Below are 23,319 nucleotides of genomic sequence, written 5' to 3'. Positions count from 1 at the left end.
GTCGCAGCAGTGTGTACCCTCTACAGCGACTCCCCAAGTCAGCTCCTTCCAAACCCGGGACCTCTAGCCCCTGGAGGGGGACAAGGGGCAGCAGGTACATGGGACCCCCAGTCCCCCTGAAAGTTCACCCCCTCGATCCCAACCCCCCCCCCCCCCCTCACATACCATCCTGACTCGGAAATATATCGGCCGTCCCTTTAGGGTCAAAATCCTGGAACTCCCTCCCTAAGGGCAGTGTGTCCCTCCACCATGCGGGGGTGGGGGGGGTAAAACTGCAGTGGTTCAAGATGGTGGCTCACGCCCACCTTCTTAAGGATGAGCAATGGAAGGGTAATTAATCCAGCATGATCCTATACTGAGCGTAACAAGGTCAGTCAGCTGAACCTAGCAGAGTATGAGTTCCCCAATTTGGAGCTCCAAATCTGGTTCAATCAGGGCGCAGTGGTTGACATAAAAAAGATGGTACCTCACTGAATTATAAAATGTGAGCCTGGATGAACACAGCAGGCCCAGCAGCATCTCAGGAGCACAAAAGCTGACGTTTCGGGCCTGGACCCTTCATCAGAGGGTCTGCTGGGCCTGCTGTGTTCATCCAGCCTCACATTTTTATTATCTTGGATTCTCCAGCATCTGCAGTTCCCATTATCACTGGTACCTCACTGGAGATGACCACACAACGGTCAAGGACCATTCCTTCGTAAATACAAGGTGTCCTGGCGAAAAGATACCGGTCTCTCGGCGAATTATTTCACATCCAAATAATAAATATATTTTTTTAAAAAGCAGTAGGATCTTCAGAAAGGATGGGAGTCCAGGAGCAGTGGTGAGTAATCTCCTCACCTGTACGATGCAGGCCTCAGGCTGACTCTTCATCTCCTTGTCTTCCAGAACCGTCACAGGCCCTCCCTTCAAGATGCAACCGCCAATAAAAATCTAGAGGCAAAAGTTAAGTTATTCCGCAAATAAATTATCCTCTTCCAGGCCGCGAAAGGTTTTGGGTCCCCCCCGACAACTGTGCGCTCCATCAGCCCTGCCCAGTGTCCCATCCTGCCTCGGGTCCAATACCCTCTGCTATCCCAGTGCCCCTTTCAGGCTTCCATTTCCCGATCTCTGTCACCCGCTACATCCCCCCTACACCCCCTCCCTATCTCTGTCACCCCCTCCAGACCCTACACCCCCTCCCTATCTCTGTCACCCCCTCCAGACCCCTACACCCCCTCCCTATCTCTGTCACCCCCTCCATCCCCCTACACCCCCTCCCTATCTCTGTCACCCCCTCCAGACCCTACACCCCCTCCCTATCTCTGTCACCCCCTCCAGACCCCTACACCCCCTCCCTATCTCTGTCACCCCCTCCAGACCCCTACACCCCCTCCCTATCTCTGTCGCCCCCTACACCCCCTCCCTATCTCTGTCATACCCTCCATTCCCCTACAACCCCCTCCCTATCTCTGTCACCCCCTCCATCCCCCTACACCCCCTCCCTATCTCTGTCACCCCCTCCAGCCCCCTACACCCCCTCCCTATCTCTGTCACCCCCTCCAGCCCCCTACAGCCCCTCCCTATCTCTGTCATACCCTCCATTCCCCTACACCCCTCCCTATACCTGTCACCCCCTACACCCCCTCCCTATCTCTGTCACCCCCTCCAGACCCCTACACCCCCTCCCTATCACTGTCACCCCCTCCATCCCCCTACACCCCCTCCACCCCCTCCCTATCTCTGTCACCCCCTCCATCCCCCTACACCCCCTCCCTATCTCTGTCATACCCTCCATTCCCCTACACCCCTCCCTATACCTGTCACCCCCTCCATCCCCCAACACCCCCTCCCTATCTCTGTCACCCCCTCCATCCCCCTACACCCCCTCCCTATCTCTGTCACCCCCACCATCCCCCTACACCCCCTCCCTATCTCTGTCACCCCGTCCAGCCCCCTACACCCCCTCCCTATCTCTGTCATACCCTCCAGCCCCCTACACTCCCTCCCTATCTCTATCACCCCCTACACCCCCTCCCCATCTCTATCACCCCCGCCAGCTCCTACACCCCATCCCTATCTCTGTCACCCCCTCCATACCCCTACACCCCCTCCCTATCTCTGTCACCCCCTCCATCCCGCCAACATCCCACCAACTCACTCACCCCCTCCAGCTCCTACACGTCCTCCCTGTCTCTGTCACCCCTCCAGCCCCCTACACCCCCTCCCTATCCCCGTTATCCCCCAAAGGCTCCTACACCCCCTCCCTATCCCTGTCATCCCCTCCATTCCCCGACACCCCCTCCTGTGTGGGTCTGTGTGTTTACGTGTGTGTGTGTGTGTGAGAGAGGGGGTGTGTGTGTGTGAGTGTGTGTGTTGTGTGAGGGTGTGTGTATGTGAGGGGGTGTGTGCGTGTGTAAGGGTGTGTGTGTGTGAGTGTATGTGTTTGTGTGTCTGTGTGTGTGAGGGTATGTGTGTATGTGTGTGAGGGTGTGTGTATGTGTCTGAGGGTGTGTGTCTGTGTCTGAGGGTGTGTGTCTTTGTGTGTGTGTGTGTGAGTGAGGGTATGTGTGTGTGAGGGTGTATCTGTATGTGTGTGTGTGTGTGAGGATGTGTGTGAGTGTGTGGGTGAGGGTGTGAGTGGGTGTGTGAGAGGGTGTGTGTGTGAGGGAGTGTGTGTGTGAGTGGGTGTGTGTGAGGGTTTGTGTGTGTGAGGGTGTGTGTATGTGAGTGGGTGTGTGTGTGTCTGTGTGTGTGTGAGGGTGTGTATGTGTGTGTGGGTGTGTGTGAGAGTGTGTGTGTGAGTGTGTGAGTGTGAGTGTGAGGGTGTGTGTGTGTGAGGGTGTGTGTGTGAGTGGGTGTGTGTGTGTGTGTGTGTGAGGGTGTGTGAAAGGGTGGGTGTGTGAGGGAGTGTGTGTGTGAGTGGGTGTGTGTGAGGGTTTGTGTGTGTGAGGGTGTGTGTATGTGAGTGGGTGTGTGTGTGTGAGGGTGTGTGAGAGGGTGGGTGTGTGAGGGAGTGTGTGTGTGAGTGGGTGTGTGTGAGGGTTTGTGTGTGTGAGGGTGTGTGTATGTGAGTGGGTGTGTGTGTGTGAGGGTGTGTGTGAGGGTGTGTGTGTGTGTGTGAGGGAGTGTGTGTGTGAGGGGGTGTGTGTGTGAGGGGGGTGTGTGTGAGGGGGGTGTGTGTGTGAGGGGGGTGTGTGTGTGAGGGGTGTGTGTGTGTGAGGGGTGTGTGTGTGAGGGGGGGGGGTGTGTGTGAGGGGGGGTGTGTGTGTGAGGGGGGGTGTGTGTGTGAGGGGGGGTGTGTGTGTGAGGGGGGGTGTGTGTGTGAGGGGGGTGTGTGTGTGAGGGGGGGTGCATGCAGCAACTGCAAGACCATCCCTGGTACTGAATCTGGTGTTCGGTACGCTCGCCTTTATGGGTCAGTGCGTTGAGTAGAGGGAGCTGGGAGGGTCATGTTGCGGCTGTACAGGACATTGGTTAGGGCCACTTTGGGAATACTGCGTCCAATCCCGGTCTCCCTGCTACAGGAAGGATGTTGTGAAAGGGTCAGGAAAGATTTACAGGGATGTTGGAGGGTTTGAGCTACAGGGAGCGGCTGGGGCTGTTTTCCCCGGAGTGTCGGAGGCTGAGGGGGGGACCTTATAGAGGTTTATAAACCCATGAGGGACATGGGTAGGGGGGATAGACAAAGCCTTTTCCCCCAGGGGTAGGGGGAGTCCAAAACTAGAGGGGCATAGGTTTAAGGTGAGAGGGGAAAGGGACCTGAGGGGTAACTTTTTCACACAGAGGGTAGTGTGTGTATGGAAGGAGGAAGTGGGTGGGGGCTGGTACAGTTACAGCATTTAAAGGGCATCAGGATGGGGACATGGATAGGAAGGGGTTAGAGGGAGAGGGGCCGAGTGCTGGTATATGGGGCTGGATTAATTTAGGATGTCTGGGTCAGTGCAGATGAGTTAGACTGAAGGGTCTGTTTCTGCAGGAGGATGTTCTGGCCGTGAAAGAGTCCAGTGAAGGTTTACCAACTAGGGACTAATGTCAGAGGGAGAGATCGTGTGGGTTCGAATTGTATTTGCTGGAGTTTGGAATAGTGGGCTGGGTGAGATCTCGCAGCAGCCTCTTAAATCCCAACGGGACGAGACAGCGGGTAAACACGGGCTGGATGTTCCTGATGACTGGGGGTGGTGGCCCACACCAGGGCGGATAATTTTAAGGTTTGAGGACTGGCTTGAGGAGAAATGTCTTCACCCAGAGAGCGGGGAGCCTGTGAAATTCAGGGAGCGTTTGAGACCGAAAGACTGTGTTTTCAAGAAGGAGGTAGATATTAGCTGTTGCCGAGGACAGTGAGATTTCGGGGTTTGAGTTACATGAGCAGCCATGATCGTATTGAAGTGCAGACCAGTCCTGGCCTTCCCAATCTGCTGACCGCGGCTGATTTTGTCTCTCAACCACCCCCGTGCCTCCGTTCTTTCCTGTAATCCTTGACCCCCACCCCTCGCCAATCAAAAACCCCTCTATCCCTGCCTCACATACACTCAGTGACTTCGCCTCCTTCAGCAGCAACGTGCTTCACATGCTGGACCTCCGGCTAAAGAGATTCCTCCTGAACTCAAAGATAATAAAATGTGAGGCTGGATGAACACAGCAGGCCAAGCAGCATCTCAGGAGCTCAAAAGCTGACGTTTCCCATCAGATGAAGGGTCTAGGCCCGAAACGTCAGCTTTTGTGCTCCTGAGATGCTGCTTGGCCTGCTGTGTTCATCCAGCCTCACATTTTATTATCTTGGATTCTCCAGCATCTGCAGTTCCCATTATCTCCTCCTGAACTCAGTTCTACATGGCCGCCCCTTCACCCTGAGGCTGTGCTCTCTGGTCCCGGTCTCTCCCGCTCCTGGAAACATCTTCCCGCTCTATCCAGGCCTCTCAGCATTCTGCAGGTCCCACCCTCCAGCTCATCCTCACCCTCTCCTCATATGACATTCCCAGGATTATCCTTTGTTAACTTCCCACTAAGGCCAGCGCCTCCTTCCTTAGATGCGGGAGCCCAGAACCGCGCGCGATATTCCGAAGAATCCTTACACAGGCCCCTGCAGCACATCCCCTGCTGTAGCCCTGTCCGAATGAATGGAACCAGACCCGTGGGATAATCCCGGACTGGGACTCCCGACCCCTCTGCGCTTCGGAATTCTGAAGGCTTTACCCCATTAGGAAAATAACCTGCACCACTGCACTTCCGACCAAATTGCATCACCTCACACGTTCCTGACATTGCATTCCATCTCTCTACCCACTCTCCTCGGCCTGTCAGGGTCCTTCTGCAGCCTCCCTGCCTCCTCAACACTACTCACCCCTCCAACTATCACGTCTGCAAACTTAGCAACAGTGCCATCAGTTCCTTCACCCAGCCCGGCAGCGTATCGCGGGAATAGTTGTGGGTCCCAACGTGGAAACCCCTGTCGATCTCCACTGGGCCCTTTTGTGTTTCAGATTCCCACCTCCATGCTATTGCTTAGTGCTCTTGCCCTCGGTTAACTGACCAGGGGGTTGGGCGGGGGGAATGCCACCGTTCCTTACCTGACCCACCATCCGGGGGTTCCGAGTATCCGAGATGTCGTACTGGCGGATATCTCCGTGCAACCAGTTACTGAAGTACAGGAAGCGATCGTCCAGGGATATGAGGATATCCGTGATGAGGCCTGTGCGAAGGGAGAAAGGAGTCACATAGGGGAGGCAGAGCAGGGACCCCTGACCCTGACCGAGACCCTAACCCAACCCTGACCCTGACTGTAACCGGGACACTGACCCCCGACCCTAAACCTGACCCCTGACCTAGACCGTAGCCGATACTGACCCCTGAACCAAAACCTAACCCCTGACCTAGACCTTAACTCAACCCTGACCTTGACTGTAACCGGGACACTGACCCCAGATCCTAAAGCTAATCCCTGACACTGACCGAGACCCCAACCCAACCCAGACGCTGGCCACAACCCTGATCCTAACTCACTGAACCTCCTCCCTCATCCTAATCGCAGCCCTAACCTCTGACCTTCCGCCTAACCCTATTGAAAACAGCCAGAGAGTACAGGGAGCAGGAACCCCTGACCCTGATCCTGAACCTGCCCCGACATTCATTGCAATACCTTATCTGCTGATCAAGCAGCTCCCTACACCCACTCCGTACCACCACCTCCGGCCCCTACACCCACTCCCTATCCCTGTCACCCCCTCCACCCACTCTCTATCCCTGTCACCCCCTCCAACCCCTACACCGCCACCCTATCTCTGTCAGCCCCTACACCCCCTCCCTATCTCTTACACCCCCTCCCTATCTCTGTCACCCCCTCCGTCCACCTACACCCCCTCCCTATCCCTGTCACCCCCTCCATCCCCCTACAACCCCTCCCTATCTCTGTCACCCCCACCATCCCCCGACACCCCCTCCCTATCTCTGACACTCCTTCCAGCCCCCTACACCCTCTCCCTATCTCTGTCACCCTCTCCAGCCACCTACACGCCCTCCCTATCTCTACCTCCCCCACCATCCCCCTACATCCCCTCCCTATCTCTGTCACCCCCTCCAGCCCTTACACCCCCTCCCTATCTCTCTCACCCCCTCCAGCCCCCTACACCGCCACCCTATCTCTGTCAGCCCCTCCATCCCCCTACACCCCCTCCCTATGTCTGTCACCCCCTCTAGCCCCTTACACCCCCTCCCTATCTCTGTCACCCCCTACACCCCCTCCCTATCTCTGTCACCCCCTTCAGCCCCCTACACCCCCTCCCTATCTCTGTCACCCCCTACAACCCCTCCCTATCTCTGTCACCCCCTCCAGCCCCCTATACCCCCTCCTTATCTCTGTCACCCCCTCCGACCCCCTACACCCCCTCCCTATCTCTGTCACCCCCTACACCCCCTCCCTATCTCTGTCACCCCCTCCATATCTCTGTCACCCCCTGCAGCCCCATACACCCCCTCCCTATCTCTGTCACCCCCTCCAGCCCCCTACACCCCCTCCCTATCTCTGTCACCCCCTCCAGCCCCCTACACCTCTCCCTATCTGTGTCACCCCCTCCTGCCCCCTACACCCCCTCCCTCTCTCTACCACCCACTCCACCCCCGTACACCCCCTCCCTATCCCTGTCACCCCCTCCATCCACCTACAACCCCTCCCTATCTCTGTCACCCCCACCATCCCCCTACACCCCCTCCCTATCTCTGTCACCCTCTCCCTATCTCTGTCACCCTCTCCAGCCACCTACACGCCCTCCCTATCTCTACCTCCCCCACCATCCCCCTACTCCCCCTCCCTATCTCTGTCACCCCCTCCAGCCCTTACACCCCCTCCCTATCCCTGTCACCCCCTCCAGCCCCCTACACCGCCACCCTATCTCTGTCAGCCCCTCCATCCCCCTACACCCCCTCCCTATGTCTGTCACCCCCTCTAGCCCCTTACACCCCCTCCCTATCTCTGTCACCCCCTACACCCCCTCCCTATCTCTGTCACCCCCTTCAGCCCCCTACACCCCCTCCCTATCTCTGTCACCCCCTACAACCCCTCCCTATCTCTGTCACCCCCTCCAGCCCCCTATACCCCCTCCTTATCTCTGTCACCCCCTCCGACCCCCTACACCCCCTCCCTATCTCTGTCACCCCCTACACCCCCTCCCTATCTCTGTCACCCCCTCCATCCCCCTACACCCCCTCCCTATCTCTGTCACCCCCTGCAACCCCATACACCCCCTCCCTATCTCTGTCACCCCCTCCAGCCCCCTACACCCCCTCCCTATCTCTGTCACCCCCTCCAGCCCCCTACACCTCTCCCTATCTGTGTCACCCCCTCCTGCCCCCTACACCCCCTCCCTCTCTCTACCACCCACTCCACCCCCGTACACCCCCTCCCTATCTCTGTCACCCCCTCTGTCCCCCTACACCCCCTCGCTATCTCTGTCACCCCCTCCAGCCCCCTACACCCCTCCCTGTCTCTGTCACCCCCTACTCCCCCTCCCTATCTCTGTCACCCCCTCCCATTCTCTGTCACCCCCTCCAGCTCCCTGCACCCCCTCCCTATCTCTGTCACCCCCTCCAGCCCCCTACACCTCCACCCTATCTCTGTCACCCCCTCCGTCCCCTACACCCCCTCCCTATCTCTGTCACCCCCTCTGTCCCCCTACACCCCCTCGCTATCTCTGTCACCCCCTCCGTCTCCTACACCCCCTCCCTATCCCTGTCACCCCCTACTCCCCCTCCCTATCTCTGTCACCCCCTACACCCCCTCCCTATCTCTGTCACCCCCTCCGTCCCCCTACACCCCCTCCCTATCCCTGTCACCCCCTCCATCCCCCTACATCCCCTCCCTAGCTCTGTCACCCCCTACACCCCCTCCCTATCTCTGTCACCCCCTCCAGCCCCCTACACCCCCTCCCTATCCCTGTCACCCCCTCCATCCCCCTACATCCCCTCCCTATCTCTGTCACCCCCTACTCCCCCTCCCTGTCTCTGTCACTCCCTCCAGCCCCCTACACCCCCTCCCTATCTCTGTCACCCCCTACACCCCCTCCCTATCTCTGTCACCCCCTCCGTCCCCCTACACCCCCTCCCTATCCCTGTCACCCCCTCCATCCCCCTACACCCCCTCCCTAGCTCTGTCCCCCCCTACACCCCCTCCCTATCTCTGTTATGTTTCCCCCCCCGAACCCCCTCCTCAGGAAACCTCTGGTATCAGGGCAAGGTGTTGTATTTTTTTGTGTGGGCAGGGTGAGACTCGAACACTCACCACCTCCGCATCCCCCGACCCCTAGGGCTGGTCCCGTTGGGTTAGCAGGGAAGGCGCTACCAAAATGTAGAGCACACACAGCTCTGCATTTCTGTCGCGCCTTTCCCAATCTGGCGAGCGGAAGCGCTCTCACAGCAGCCTGGTACAGAAACGTGCCGGCTGATGTGCGCACAGGAAGATCCCATGACCAGCCGTGGGTGTCGGGTTGTTGGTGGGGATGTTTAAGGCAGCGAGCGGTAAAGGGAATGAGCTGAAAGAGGGCGCTGAGAGATTGAGGCTCAGCTGCGATCCTATCGAAGGGCAAATCAGGGCTGAATGGCCTCTGCTTTCTGTCATATGTCCAGCCGGACGCAGGGGCAGGGAGGGGGTAATACCGATCGCACCCGTCTCAGGTACAAACATTACTTGCCTGGCATTTCTGGCAGGATCCAACCCTGTACCCGCTTACTGGGCACAGTGATCACTTTCTCCGCTGCCCAGTCTCCCTGCTGCATGGTGTGGTGGTTGGGGGGGAAACACAGCAGATTTAAAAACCAGACGGATGGCTGAAACAGTGAGGGGAGACTGTACAGACCCCCACACCCACCCACTCTCAGACAGCCTCTCAGCCCCAACACTGTACGGACCCTCACACACACACACAGCCCAGACATCGTGCAGAGGAAACCTTCGGACTCTCTTTTTTCTCTCACACAGACGCACATGCACACACAACACAGCCCAGACTTTGTGGAACTGCACATGGGCAGGGAGCTCAGATCCTTGACGAGCCTGTCCCGCAGCCCACCAGCAGGAGGCACTGATACCGCGAGGCCCTCCTCTTTCCCCTCCTCTCCTCCCCATGCAGCTCCATCCAGGCCACTGTACCTCTGTCTTGTAGAAGCGAAACACAGAGCTGTTCAGGGCACAGCCAACCAGCCCCTCTGCTGCAGCCGGATTGTGGAGGAAGCGGATCTCCAGGGGGATCGCACCCTCTTGCCCAAGGTCAATAGTCTGCACCCTGGTGTGCTTGGCCCAATCCCAGACATGGAGACAGTGACCATAGAGTCCTGGTTGGGTGTGGGGGAGAAAAGAAACCAGTTACTCCCAGATTACTGTGGCGTCACACCAATTTCTGACCCCCTCAGGCCTGTCCCTTTAAGAGTTACCGCCATGATATTCTGGTATGGAATCCCAGCTCGCGTTCTGTCACCCATTGCCATGTCCACGTACCATCAGCCAGTGCAGAGCCAGACCCTCTGTGCATGCGTCACATCTCAGCCTCGCGAGTAGTTGTCCTTGTAAACAAACTTTGAGATATCTGACTCAAGAGGAAGCAGACTATCCACCATCTCTGATGGCACAGTCGCCCACAGGAAAGCTCAGCAGGTCCGGAACATGCCTCGCCCAGTGGAGAGCAATCAGAGTTAACGTTTCGGAAGAAGAGAGCCTTCTTCAGAACTGATAGGAGTGAGGAACATGTCAGTTTTTACGCAGAGGTAGGGTGGGAAGAGGGGTCTAAGGAGTAAATAGTAGAAGTTGAAGAGAGAGAACAGTTGGACAGACAAAGGGGTGGGTAATGATCTGGCTAGGAGGGTCAATAGCTGTTAATAGCTGACAATGTGTTGTGTATGTTAGCAGACTATGTGATAAGATAGTCTGGTGTATGGGGGATGGTATATGGACATAGAATCCCTAGAGTGTGAAAGTAGACCATATGGCCCATCAGATCCACACTGATCCTTCCAAGCAGCATCCCACCCACACCCACCCCCCTACCCTATCCCTGTAACTCTGCACTTCCCACAGCCAATCCATCCTAACCTGCACATCCCTGGGCACTATGGGGCAATTTAGCATGGCTCCCGTAGGGAGTGGGGTTGGGGGGAGAATGGGGGACTGGCTCCCATGGGGTGCGGGGGAGAATGGGAGGCTCGCTCCCGCGGGGAGTGGGGAGCAGATACATTAAAGGTGGGAAGTTGTACGGACACATGAGGGAGAGAGGAATGTGCGGGGTGTTGGCGGGTATTGAACAATAGGACGAGGAGCAGGAGCATCATTTCCCGTTCTCACTCCCTCACCGGCCTGCACATCTTCGATCTTGAAGCCATCAATCAGAGCTTTCGGTGCTCCCCACTCTGTGCTAATCATCACATTGTGTCGAGGCTGGTACCAAAAGTCATAGCCAAAGGGGGCAGCGTGCCCATCCTGCTCCCAGTTGCCCTTCACTTCGAACGTCTCTCCATCCAGCAGGACAAAACCACCTACAGAACACAAAGACACGTCAAGCTAGGGGTGGGGGCCGCAGGGAAGCAGGAACTGTACTGGGAGCGGTATAGGGAGGGGGTGTTACCTTTGCCATTTCCGTTGGGATCCCCCATGGTGCTGATCATCACCTCGCCATTGGCCAGGCAGTGAGAGGTGTGTGGATTAGCCAAGTTACATTTCTCAGAGAGATCCCTCGGCTCCACAACCTGCAAACACCGCAGCACAGACTGGATCAGTCACAGCACAGACCCCACCCCCAACAGCCCCCCCCCACAATCTACACCCCCTCCCTATCTCTGTCACCCCCTCCATCCCATACACCCCCTCCCTATCTCTGTCACCCCCTCCAGCCCCTACACCCCCTCCAGCCCCCTACACCCCCTCCCTATCTCTGTCACCTCCTCCATCCCCCTACACCCCCTCCCTATCTCTGTCACCCCCTCCAGCCCCCTACACCCCCTCCCTATCTCTGTCACCTCCTCCAGCCCCTACACCCCCTCCAGCCCCCTACACCCCCTCCCTATCCCTGTCACCCCCTACAGCCCCCTACACCCCCTCCCTATCCCTGTCACCCACTACACCCCCTCCCTATCTCTGTCACCCCCTCCAGCCCCCTACACCCCCTCCCTATCCCTGTCACCCCCTACAGCCCCCTACACCCCCTCCCTATCTCTGTCACCCCCTCCAGCCCCTACACCCCCTCCCTATCCCTGTCACCCACTACACCCCCTCCCTATCTCTGTCACCCCCTCCAGCCCCTACACCCCCTCCCTATCCCTGTCACCCACTACACCCCCTCCCTATCTCCGTCACCCCCATACACCCACTCCCTATCTCTGTCACCCCCATACACCCACCCTATCCCTGTCACCCCTCGCTATCTCTGTCACCCCCATACACCCACTCCCCATTTCCGTCACCCGCTACTGCCCCCTACACGCCCTCCCTATCCCTGTCACCCCCTACAACCCCTCCCTATCTCTGTCACCCACTCAACCCCCTCCCTATCCCTGTCACCCCCTCAAGCCCCCACACCCGTCCCCATGTCTGTCACCCCCTCCCTCTGTGTAATTGCCCCTTGAAGCGAGCGTGTGGGCCCCGAGCTGTTTCGGAGGCCTGTCAGCCGTTGTCCTGGCCATTGTTGGAGTCTGCAATGAGTTGTCAGCCCGTACAAAGTCATGATGGCAAATTTCCTACCCCCTGCCTTCAGCCACCCCCTAATGGGCGCATTTACCACAAGCAGCGATAGACCCCATTAACAATGGCTTGCAAATGCAGATTTCATTCACGGAATAATACGTGTATAAGACTTTGGTTCGGCTACATTTAGAGTACTGTGTACGGTTCTGGTTGCCACATTACCAAAAGGATGTGGATGCTTTGGAGATGGTGCAGAGGAGGCTCACCAGGATGCTGCCTGGTATGGAGGGTGCTAGCTATGAAGAGAGGTTGAGTAGATCAGGATTATTTTCATCAGAAAGACGGAGATTGAGGGGGGACCTGATTGAGGTCTACAAAATCATGAGGGGTATAGACAGGGTGGATAGCAAGCAGCTTTTTCCCAGAGTGGGGGACTCAATTACTAGGGGTCATGAGTTCAAAGTGAGAGGAGGAAAGTTTAGGGCAGATATACGTGGAAAGTTCTTTACACAGAGGGTGGTGGGCGCCTGGAACACATTGCCAGCGGAGGTGGTAGACGCAGACACGTTAGTGTCTTTTAATCTGGACAGGTACATGGATGGGCTGGGAGCAAATAGACACAGACTGTTAGAAAATAGATGACAGGTTAGACAGAGGATCTGGATCGGTGCCGGCTTGGAAGGCCGAAGGGCCTGTTCCTGTGTTGTAATTTTCTTTGTTCTTTGTTCTGTTGTTTGGAACTGAAATTCCACCAGAGGCCAGGGTGAGGTTCGGATCCTAGTCCTCCACGTAATGTTACCATCTGGACGGCCCAGCTTCCCCCCCATTCACGTCCACCCAGCCCCTCCAGGCCGGGGACAACCGAGCGGGTTTGTCTCCCACAGCCAACCCCCCCTAACCTGACCTTAAACAGCCGGGGGGCTCGGGGATCCGTCTCCACGTCGATCACGTAGATCCTGGAGGAGATCAGCGAGGGCAGGATCAGCCGATTCCGCTGTTTGGAAGGGTCCCCGTAGCAGCTGCTGCAGGAGTTCCAGCCGGAATGGTGCAGCTCATCCCGAAGGTTTGGCATCGACAGCCGGTGCACCACCTACCGGGGGTGGGGGGGGGACAAGCATGGCTACAGGTCACATCCTGATCATGACTCTGATCCCCACTCCCCACCCCTGTCCCCCTCGTCACTCACCCCTCCTCCAGCCCCGTAAACCACCTCCCTGTCTCTGTCACCCCCCTGCACCCCCTCCCTATCTCTGTCACCCCCTCCAGCCCCCTACATCCCCTCCCTATCCCTGTCACCCCCTCCAGACCCCTACACCCCCTCCCTATCTCTGTCACCCTCTCCAGCCCCCTACTCCCCCTCCCTATCTCAGTCACCCCGTCCAGACCCCTACACCCCCTCCCTATCTCTGTCACCCCTACACCCCCTCCCTATCTCTGTCACCCCCTCCAGCCCACAACACCCCCTCCCTATCTCTGTCACCCCCTCCATCCTCCTGCACCCCCTCCCTATCTCTGTCACCCCCTCCAGCCTCCTACACCCCCTCCCTATCTCTGTCACCCTCTGCAGCCCCCTACTCCCACTCCCTATCTCTGTCACCCCCTCCAGCCCCCTACTCCCCCTCCCTATCTCTGTCACCCCCTCCAGCCCCTTACACCCCTCCCTATCTCTGTCACCCCCTCCATCCCCCTACACCCCCTCCCTATCTCTGTCACCCCCTCCATCCCCCTACACCCCCTCCCTATCTCTGTCACCCCCTACAGCCCCCTACACCCCCTCCCTATCTCTGTCACCCCCTCCATCCCCCTACACCCCCTCCCTATCTCTGTCACCCCCTCCATCCCCCTACACCCCCTCCCTATCTCTGTCACCCCCTCCATCCCCCTACACCCCCTCCCTATCTCTGTCACCCCTGTCTGGTGCCGGTCTTTCCGACTCCCATCACATGTGGCTGTACCTTCAGCTGATGTGGGTGGGGGCGGCCCACAGTTTAGGGAACCTCTCCGAAACCCTCCCCCTGGCTTTCCTCTCGCTGCGTCTCCCTCTGCCTCACTCTCTCTCTCTCTGTCTACCCCATTGTCTGTCTCTCTCTCTCTCTCTCCTCTCTCTCTCGCTCTCTCCAGCTACCTCCCTGTCAGTCTTCACTCACTCGTGTTACCCTCTCTCCCACTTTCTCTCCTATCTCTCTTTTTCACTCCAACTCTGTCTGTTTCTGTCTCTCTCTCTAACTGTCTGCCTCCATCTTTCTATCTGTCAGACCCTCACTGTCTTTCTCCCACTCCATCTCTCTCTCTCTCTCTCTCTCTCTCTCTCTCTCTCTCTCTCTCTCCCCCCAACTCCCTCTCTCTCTCTCTGCCCCCTCTCTCTCCCCCAGTGTGTGCTGCCTTCTACACCACCACCCCCCACCACATCAAATACTCCCAGGCACAGGGACAGCATGTGGTTCGATGCAGAGTAAAGCTTTCTCTACACTGTCCCCCCCATCACACACACCCAGGACGGGGACAGCATGGGGTTAGGTACAGAGTAAAGCTCCCTCTACACTGTCCCACCCCCCACATCTAACAGTCCCGGTTAGCCATGCTGTTCTTTGTGTAGTGTTGTTCTGCAGCTCCCAATTAGTATCCAAGGGAACATCTTCTTTTGCGTTTTGTTCGGGATAATTACAGTGTATATATGACTGTGGTGCTGAGAGCTGTGTAAACCAGCGATCACACAGGACTCGATGGAAACGGGGTGTTTTGTGGGACCTTGTTTACCTACCGTCCTTGTGGGCAATTTTGGCAAACTTCGCCTTTTCCAAACCTTCTGATTGAAGACAGAAATGAACAGCTACTTCATCTCTCAGGAAGTTGAGAGAGTGTGACCCTCTCCAGATGCGTGGGGGCTGGATAAGGTTGAGGGAGAGAAACCCCTTCCTCTTACAATCTGGACCTTCAATGCAAGAAGCCAAATTTCAGATGATCACACCAATTTCTACCCGGGGAGGAAAACTGTGCTCTTTAAGACACATTTTGTTTCATTTTTCTTTGCTTTGTATTGGGACTGTTTTAAACTGGAGAAGGTCTTCCTGCACCTTTAAAGATCTCATTGTGAGTTGTGTTTACACTGCTGCTCAGCTTGAGGATGTCTGAGATGCTGTTGCCCTGTGATTCGGTTTACAGATTGAGAACTGCCCCCCAACAGGTTGCTGATTGGTTTGTGCAATACGGACTGGCCGTCAGCATGGCGACGGCTCTCTGATTGGCTGCTGGGGCTGGCAAGCAGAGAGTAGAATCCCTACAAGTGTGGAAGCAGGTCCATGGAGCCCACACTGACCCTCCAAAGAGCATCCCACCCAGACCCAGCCCTCTACCTGTGACCATGTATTTCCCACGGCCAATCCACCCAAACCCGCGCATCCCTGGGCACTACGGGACAATTTAGCACGGCCAATCCACCCAAACCCGCACATCCCTGGGCACTACGGGACAATTTAGCACGGCCAATCCACCCAAACCAGCGCATCCCTGGGCACTACGGGACAATTTAGCACGGCCAATCCACCCAAACCCGCGCATCCCTGGGCACTACGGGACAATTTAGCACGGCCAATCCACCCAAACCAGCGCATCCCTGGGCACTACGGGACAATTTAGCACGGCCAATCCACCCAAACCCGCGCATCCCTGGGCACTACGGGACAATTTAGCACGGCCAATCCACCTTAACCCGCACATCCCTGGGCACTACAGGACAATTTAGCACGGCCAATCCACCCTAACCCACACATCCCTGGGCACTACAGAACAATTTAGCACGGCCAATCCACTCTAACCCGCACATCCCTGGGCACTACGGGACAATTTAGCACGGCCAATCCACCCTAACCCACACATCCGTGGGCACTATGGGACAATTTAGCACGGCCAATGCACCCTAACCCGCACATCCCTGGGCACTACAGGACAATTTAGCACGGCCAATCCACCCTAACCTGCACATCCCTGGGCACTACGGGACAATTTAGCATGGCCAATCCACCCTAACCCGCACATCCCTGGGCACTAGGGGACAATTTAGCTCGGTCAATCCACCCTAACCCGCACATCCCTGGGCACTACGGGACAATTTAACACGGCCAATCCACCCTAACCCGCACATCCCTGGGCACTACGGGGCAATTTAGCACGGCCAATCCACCCTAACCCGCACATCCCTGGGCACTACGGGGCAATTTAGCACGGCCATTCCACCCTAACCCGCACATCCCTGGGCACTACGGGACAATTTAGCACGGCCAATCCCACCCTAACCCGCACATCCCTGGGCACTACGGGACAATTTAACACAGCCATTCCACCCTAACCTGCACATCCCTGGGCACTACGGGACAATTTATCACGGCCAATCCACCCTAACCCGCACATCCCTGGGCACTACGGGACAACATAGCACGGCCAATCCACCCTAACCCGCACATCCCTGGGCACTACGGGACAACTTAGCACGGCCAACCCGCCCTTACCCGCACATCCCTGGGCACTACGGGACAATTTAGCACGGCCAACCCACCCTTACCCGCACACCCCTGTGAACTACAGGACAATTTAACACAGCCATTCCACCCGAACCCGCTCACCTCTGGGAACTACAGGACAATTTAACATAGCGATTCCCCCCTAACCCGCACACCCCTGGGCACCATGGGACAATTTCCCATGGCCAATCCACCCTAACCCACACATCTTTGGACTGTGGGAGGAAACCAGAGCACCCAGAGGAAACCCACGTAAACATGGGGAGAACGTGCAAACTCCATGCAGACACATTCACCCTGAGGATGGAATCGAACCCAGGTCCCTGGGCCATGGGGCTGGCACTGACCACTGAAATCACCGTGCCACTCCTGGTAGAGTGTTAGAACGATACAGAGAAAGTGGCTTCCAAGCTGCAGAAGAGACTTTCTCTCTGAAAGATAACTATTCTTGCGACCCAGTTTCTTTGAAGTGTTGTGTCTAACTGGTGAAGTAATGTGCCAGCCTGACCCCTCAAACCAATTCCCTGGTGCTTTCTGGTTTTGAAGAGGTCAGAGACCAGGAAAGGCCATGGGAAGGAAAAGGGGCACCTGGTTGCATCCTGCCCTGTGGTTCTAATGGACTGTGCTTCCCCAGTACCTTTCCCTCTGTGTGAGTGGTCGGCTTCATCTCTGTGTCCATTACATGTGATTTTGATCGCCCCGGGGGGTGGGGGTGGGGGTGGTGAGCGGAGTGTGCTTTATGATTGGACGAAGCCTCGCCAGGAAGAAAACAATCAGATCCTGGGTCATTCGGAAAGGTTTCGGAGAAGCCCTTTATCCTGGCCCACCCCCTGGGATCATGCTCTGCAATCAAAGGAACGCCTTCCTGCCTCAACCTGGCACTCTCATTGGCTGAGGAAACGCCAGACTGTTGGCCAGCCGCCAGCCCTTCGGTGCAAGCTGTTGGCGAGATGGCTCGAAATGTCGCAGGGGTCTTCCTAGCCTTCCCCTCCTGAGTGGCCTGGCTCTGTCTAACGTTCTGCACCGCCCCGCCTCCCCCCCTCCCCCACCACTTCGCCACATGCCCTGCTTCTCACTTGGCACGTTAAGCCCCCACTCCTGGGGCATAGTCTATCCAGTGGCCTTGATTGGCAGCTGTACACTCTGCCATGGGCGAACGTACCTGGCAATAGGTTTGCGACTTGGGGTTAACATCGATTGTGGCTAGGTAGTCCGGTTTGCAAATGGCTGTATTCCTGTAGATGCAGGGCACATAGACTATCTCCTCCTTATTGCCTGTGTGTGTAGATTTACAGAATGATCAGTTACCCAACTTTTCATCAAATCATAGAGCTGTGCAGCATGGAAACAGACCCTTTGGCCCGAGATGTCCGTGCCGACCCAGGTATCCTAAATTCATCTAGTGCTATTTGCCAGCATTTGCCCCCCTATCCCTCTAAACCCTTCCTATCCATGTCCCCATCCCGATGCCTTTTAAATGCTGTAACTGTACCAGCCCCCACCCACTTCCTCCTTCCACACACGCACCACCCTCTGTGTGAAAAAGTTGCCCCTCAGGTCCCTTTCCCCTCTCACCTTAAACCTATGCCCCTCTAGTTTTTGGACTCCCCCTACCCCTGGGGGAAAAGACCCTGTCTATCCCCCCTACCCATGCCCCTCATGGGTTTATAAACCTCTATAAGGTCCCCCCCTCAGCCTGGACACTCCGGGGAAAACAGCCCCAGCCTCTCCCTGTAGCTCAAACCCTCCAACATTCCTGTAAATCTTTTCTGACCCTTTCACAACATCCTTCCTGTAGCAGGGAGACCGGGATTGAACACAGGATTCCCAAAGTGGCCCGAACCAATGTCCTGTACAGCCCCAACATGGCCCTCCCAACTCCCTCTACTCAACGCACTGACCCATAAAGGGAAGCGTACCGAACACCTTCCTCACCGCCCTGTCTACCTGCAACTCCACTTTCAGGAAACTGTGTACCTGCCCCCCCCACCCCCCCAAAGTCTCTGTTCAGCAACACTCTCCCAGGAGCTTGTCATTAAGTGTATAAGTCCTGCCCAGATTTGCCTTTCCCCAAAATTAAAGGCCTGGACCCACTGGTCCATCTGATCTAGATCCCATTGTACTCTGAGGTAAACCTCTTCGCTGCCCACGACAAGCTCCAATTTTAGTGTCATCTGCAAACTCACTAACCATACCTCCTGTGTTCACATCCGAATCATCTTATATAAATGAGAAAACGTTGTGGACCTAGCACCGCTCCTTGTGGCACATCACGCTGATCACAGGTCTCCAATCCGAAAACCATCCCTCCACCACCACCCTCTGTCTTCTACCTTTGAGCCAGCTCTGTATCCACATAGCTAGTTCTCCCTGAATCCCATGCGATCTAACATCACTAGCCAGTCAGTTTTAACCGTTTATCACCAGCTTTCTCTCACTGTCTATCATCACTCACTTTATGAATTATCAGGGGAGGTGATGGCCATGTGGTGTTATCACTGGAATGATAATCAAGACAACACTCTGGGGACCCAGGTTGGAATCCCACCCACGGCAGACGGTGGAATTTGAACTCAATAAAAAAAAATCTGGAATTAAGAATCTAACGATGACCGCGAATCCACTGCCAATTGTTGGAAAACCCCATCTGGTTCACTAATGTCCTTTAGGAAAGGGAACTGCCATCCTTACCTGGCCTGGGCCTACATGTGACTCCAGACTACACAGCAATGTGGTTAAGTCTGAACTGCCCCCTGGGCAATTAGGGATCGAGCGATAAATGCTGCCTGGCCAGTGATGCTCTCAGCCCGTGAATGCATGTTAAAAAAAATCGCCTTTGTATTCAGTCCCATCCTTCAAAAGTGATACTCTCTCTAATTTCTCTAACTACCCCAAGGGCTCTGTCTTTCTCTGAAACTCTTCCTTCTTGTTGGAACATGTCAATCCTCTCTATTCCGAATTATCCCCTTTGGGCTCCAACCAAAATTGTCCCTCAAAATGGTCTTACCTTGCATAGCATCCCGGGGGGATCTGTATCCAGGACCGCACGCTCCGCATTTCGCTGCTGGGTGAACATAAGGCATTGGTTTGACTTCACATGGGGTGGGGGGGAGGTTAGGGAGAGGGGGGACGTGTTGGTTGTTGGGGGAGAGCACGCACATATTGTCCCAAAGCGTGGGCTTTATTTCGGGCTGTTTCAGAGGGCAGCCCGTCGCTGTGTGGCCGAGGCATCAGTAACAACATAGACTGTTAATCCAGAAGCCCCAGATTTAATGGCGTTCAAATCCTGCTGTGGCAAACAGTGGAATTCGAATTCAGCGAAAGCCCGCAGCTGACCGCATGGAGACCCTCTGTCACGTGGGGTGATACCCCCTGCACCTAACGGGTGGAGGAAATCTGCTGCCCTCACCCAGTCCGGGCCTTACACGTGACTCCAGACCCTGATGGGTGGGGGAGGTGAGTCCTGAAATGCCTCGTGACACAGTCCGAGTAGACCCTAGGTCCGAGGGACAGTTAGGGATGGAGGGGTGATAAAACGTTGGTTCGCATCCCGCGCATAAGACACACAGAAAAGACCAGCTCACGTTGACGGGACCGTAAATTCTGTTATCAGTTATGGCGTTGTGCTAGAAATGGCCCAGTTATTTTGACGATGAAAAGAGAGCTCTTGGGGCACTTGCACTTCAGCGCAGAGCAACTGTGTTTCCTGTTGCTGCGGCACGGAGGCTATTTTGAGATCAGGTTACAGGCTTCCCCATAGCCTGAATAACATTGCAGGGAGGGACTGTTTTGTGTTGCGTGGGGCACAGGTGGAAGAAACTGAGTCAGCCTGGCCTGTGCCACAAGCAGGCAGCACACTAACTCCGTCGTGTAAAGTTGGCTATGAATGACAAACTGGGGACGGAATTTCAAACAAGGCTGGAGGATTTGCCTAGCTGTAGCCAGGGGAATGAGAATCCCCCCAAAAAAAGCCATGCACTAATGAAATTAGGAACCTACAGTGAGAGGGAACATCTCTTCGCATCTATGATATATTTTGCATAGGCTGTGACTAAAATCAGAAGCCTACTTATGGGTGGCACGGTGGCTCAGCGGTTAGCGCTGCAGCCTCACGGCACCAGGGACCCGGGTTCAATCCCGCCCTCAGGCGGCTGTCTGTGTGGAGTTTACACATTCTCCCCATGTCTGCGTGGGTTTCCTCTGGGTGCTCCAGTTTCCTCCCACAGTCCAAAGACGTGCAGGTCAGGGTGGATTGGCCGTGCTAAATTGTCCCGTAGTGTCCAGGGATGTGCGGGTTAGGGTGGATTGGCCGTGCTAAATTGCCCCGTAGTGCCCAGGGATGTGCGGATTAGGGTGGGTTGGCCGTGCTAAATTGTCCAGTAGTGCCCAGGGATGTGCGGGTTAGGGTGGATTGGCCGTGCTATGTTGTCCCGTAGTGCCCGGGGATGTACAGGTTAGGGTGGATTGGCTGTGCTAAATTGTCCCGTAGTGCCCAGGGATGTGCGGGTTAGGGTGGATTGGCCGTGCTAAATTGTCCTGTAGTGCCCAGGGATGTGCGGGTTAGGGTGGATTGGCCGTGCTAAATTGTCCCGTAGTGCCCAGGGATGTGCAGGTTAGCGGGGGGTTGGCTGTGGGAAATGCTGAGTTACAGGGATAGGGTGGAGTGTAGGTTCAGGTGGGATGCTTTCTGGACGGTCGGTGTGGACCCGATGGTCTGAATGGACTGCTTCCACACTGTAGGGTATGATTCAGAGGCAGCACACCATAACAGCAGGAGAAAGATTTTTCAATTGTTGCAGATAGGACAGAAGGGAGAATACAAAAGAGAAATAGTGTTTAGTTCATAATGTGTGTGTGTGCGCACACGCATATGTGAGTGTGAGCATGAGTGTGTGTATGTGCATGAGTGTGTGCATGTGTGTGTGTGCGCATGAGGGTGTGTGTATGTGTGTGTGTGCGTGACTGAGACAGCAGTGTGTATAAGCCATAAAATCTTATTGCGAGCCCTCATCCTTTGATCATGGGAGTGTAAATGTTGACAGACTCGTGCATGTCCATGAATTTGGAGTCTGACACCATAAAACACAGTGTGTCTCTGTTTGCAGCCGAGTTACCATGACTGCACCAAATATTTCCAGAGTGTTTACTCTCGAAGGAGCACATCCTCCAGCTGGACCCTTTTCTTCTCTTGGATATGAAACACACTTGTTCCAATTCCAAAATCAATTTTGTGGACAAATGGAACTTTGGCCTGGAAGCAGGAGCTGGGATATACTTCAAAAAACTCAACTTGGACTCACCATGTCAGGAAGATGGATCGTGTCTGGTAGAATGGTGCAGGCTTCCCTACGGCAGGATGATCTGCAAAACTTTGATTAACCCAGCTAGCGCCAGAACTGGTGTTGTGGGACCAGAGAGTTCGCGAAATGTTGTGCACAAATGTGGCATTCATTCACATCAATGAGGACTAGTATTAAGACACGATGGGCCAAACAGGCTCCTTCCACACTGCATGAATTCTGCGGCCCATTGAGACAGCAGTGGATCAGCTCACTTCCAGTGCAGCGCCATGCTGCTGGTGGCCCAGGCTGAGATGGAGCACTGCGCTGCTATCATGGGCGAGACGAATTTGATGTACTGACCATAAGTGAGGGGGGGGCCAGCCTTTGGTCACCAGAACAGAACCCCCACCTTCGTCCCCCAGGGTTGAAAGGGCTAAATTTTGAGGACAGGAGTTACACAGACCCAGAGGAGATCTCTCAATCAGGCAAACAGATCGAGGTCAACTAAAAATTTCCAAACTGAGATGGAGTGGGTTTTGCTTTCGCTGAAGTAGGGTTTCATACTTTTAACCAAGCACTTAACCCCAACACTTACCCTGACCCTAACCCTAATACTGACCCTGACCCTTAACCTGACTTTAACCCTCACCCTAATCCTAACCGTGATCCTAATCCTAACCCTTAACTCTAAACCTAACCCTAACACTGACCCTGACCCCTGACCCTTAACCCTCACCCCAATGCTAACCGTGATCCGAATCCGAACCCTTAACTCTAAACCTAAACCTAACTGACCCTGACCCTTAGCCCTAACCCTAACTTGAACCCTAAACCTGACCCTAACCCTCATCCTAATCCTAACTGTGATGCTAATCCTAACACTTAACTCTAAACCTAACCCTAACGCTGACACTGACCCTTAACCCTAACTCCTTGCCCTAAACCTGACCCTAACCCTTAACTCTCACCCTATCGCATTTAACCCCGAACCCCAACACTTGCCCTGACCCTAACCCTTAACTCTAAGCCTAACCCTTAACCCTAAACCTAACCCTGGCCCTGAATCTAATACTAACCCTAAACCTAACACTGGCCCTGACCCTAATCCTAACCTAAACCTAACCCTGGCCCTGACCCTAACCCTGGTCCTGACCCTAATCCTAACCCTAAACCTAACCCTGGTCCTGACCGTAACCCTTAACTCTGAACCTAACCCTGGCCCTGACCCTAATCCTGATCCTAAACCTAACCCGAACCCTAACCTTAACCTTAACCCCAACCCTAGGCCTTAACCCTAACCCTAATTCTAACCTTTAACCCTAACTCTGACTCTGACCCGAAACCTAACCCTCACCCCTACCCCAACCTTAACCCCAATGCT

The 23,319-nt window shown here is 55.5% G+C and overlaps 1 protein-coding gene across 7 annotated transcripts in view; it reads right to left on the bottom strand.

The window, feature by feature from the left end:
- Nucleotides 1–23,319, bottom strand: part of selenbp1 (selenium binding protein 1) — a 30,244-nt gene that overhangs the window by 4,124 nt on the left and 2,801 nt on the right. For 4 of the 7 annotated variants that reach the window (XM_059643017.1, XM_059643019.1, XM_059643016.1 and 1 more), the window contains exons 3-11: nucleotides 19,664–19,720; nucleotides 17,819–17,931; nucleotides 13,044–13,229; nucleotides 11,085–11,205; nucleotides 10,813–10,995; nucleotides 9,620–9,801; nucleotides 9,162–9,240; nucleotides 5,550–5,671; nucleotides 841–933 (exon numbers count right to left, since the gene is read on the bottom strand). In XM_059643017.1, the coding sequence (XP_059499000.1) occupies nucleotides 841–933; nucleotides 5,550–5,671; nucleotides 9,162–9,240; nucleotides 9,620–9,801; nucleotides 10,813–10,995; nucleotides 11,085–11,205; nucleotides 13,044–13,229; nucleotides 17,819–17,931; nucleotides 19,664–19,720 (1,136 nt within the window). Of the gene's footprint in view, nucleotides 1–840; nucleotides 934–5,549; nucleotides 5,672–9,161; nucleotides 9,241–9,619; nucleotides 9,802–10,812; nucleotides 10,996–11,084; nucleotides 11,206–13,043; nucleotides 13,230–17,818; nucleotides 17,932–19,663; nucleotides 19,721–20,240; nucleotides 20,382–23,319 lie in introns of those variants that run through there. The other 3 variants (XM_059643021.1, XM_059643020.1, XM_059643022.1) reach the window with 2 other exon arrangements.

This window comes from Stegostoma tigrinum, chromosome 47, assembly GCF_030684315.1.
Source record: "Stegostoma tigrinum isolate sSteTig4 chromosome 47, sSteTig4.hap1, whole genome shotgun sequence".
NCBI classification, from domain to species: domain Eukaryota; kingdom Metazoa; phylum Chordata; class Chondrichthyes; order Orectolobiformes; family Stegostomatidae; genus Stegostoma; species Stegostoma tigrinum.
This window is presented reverse-complemented; position numbering and strand designations above follow the sequence as displayed.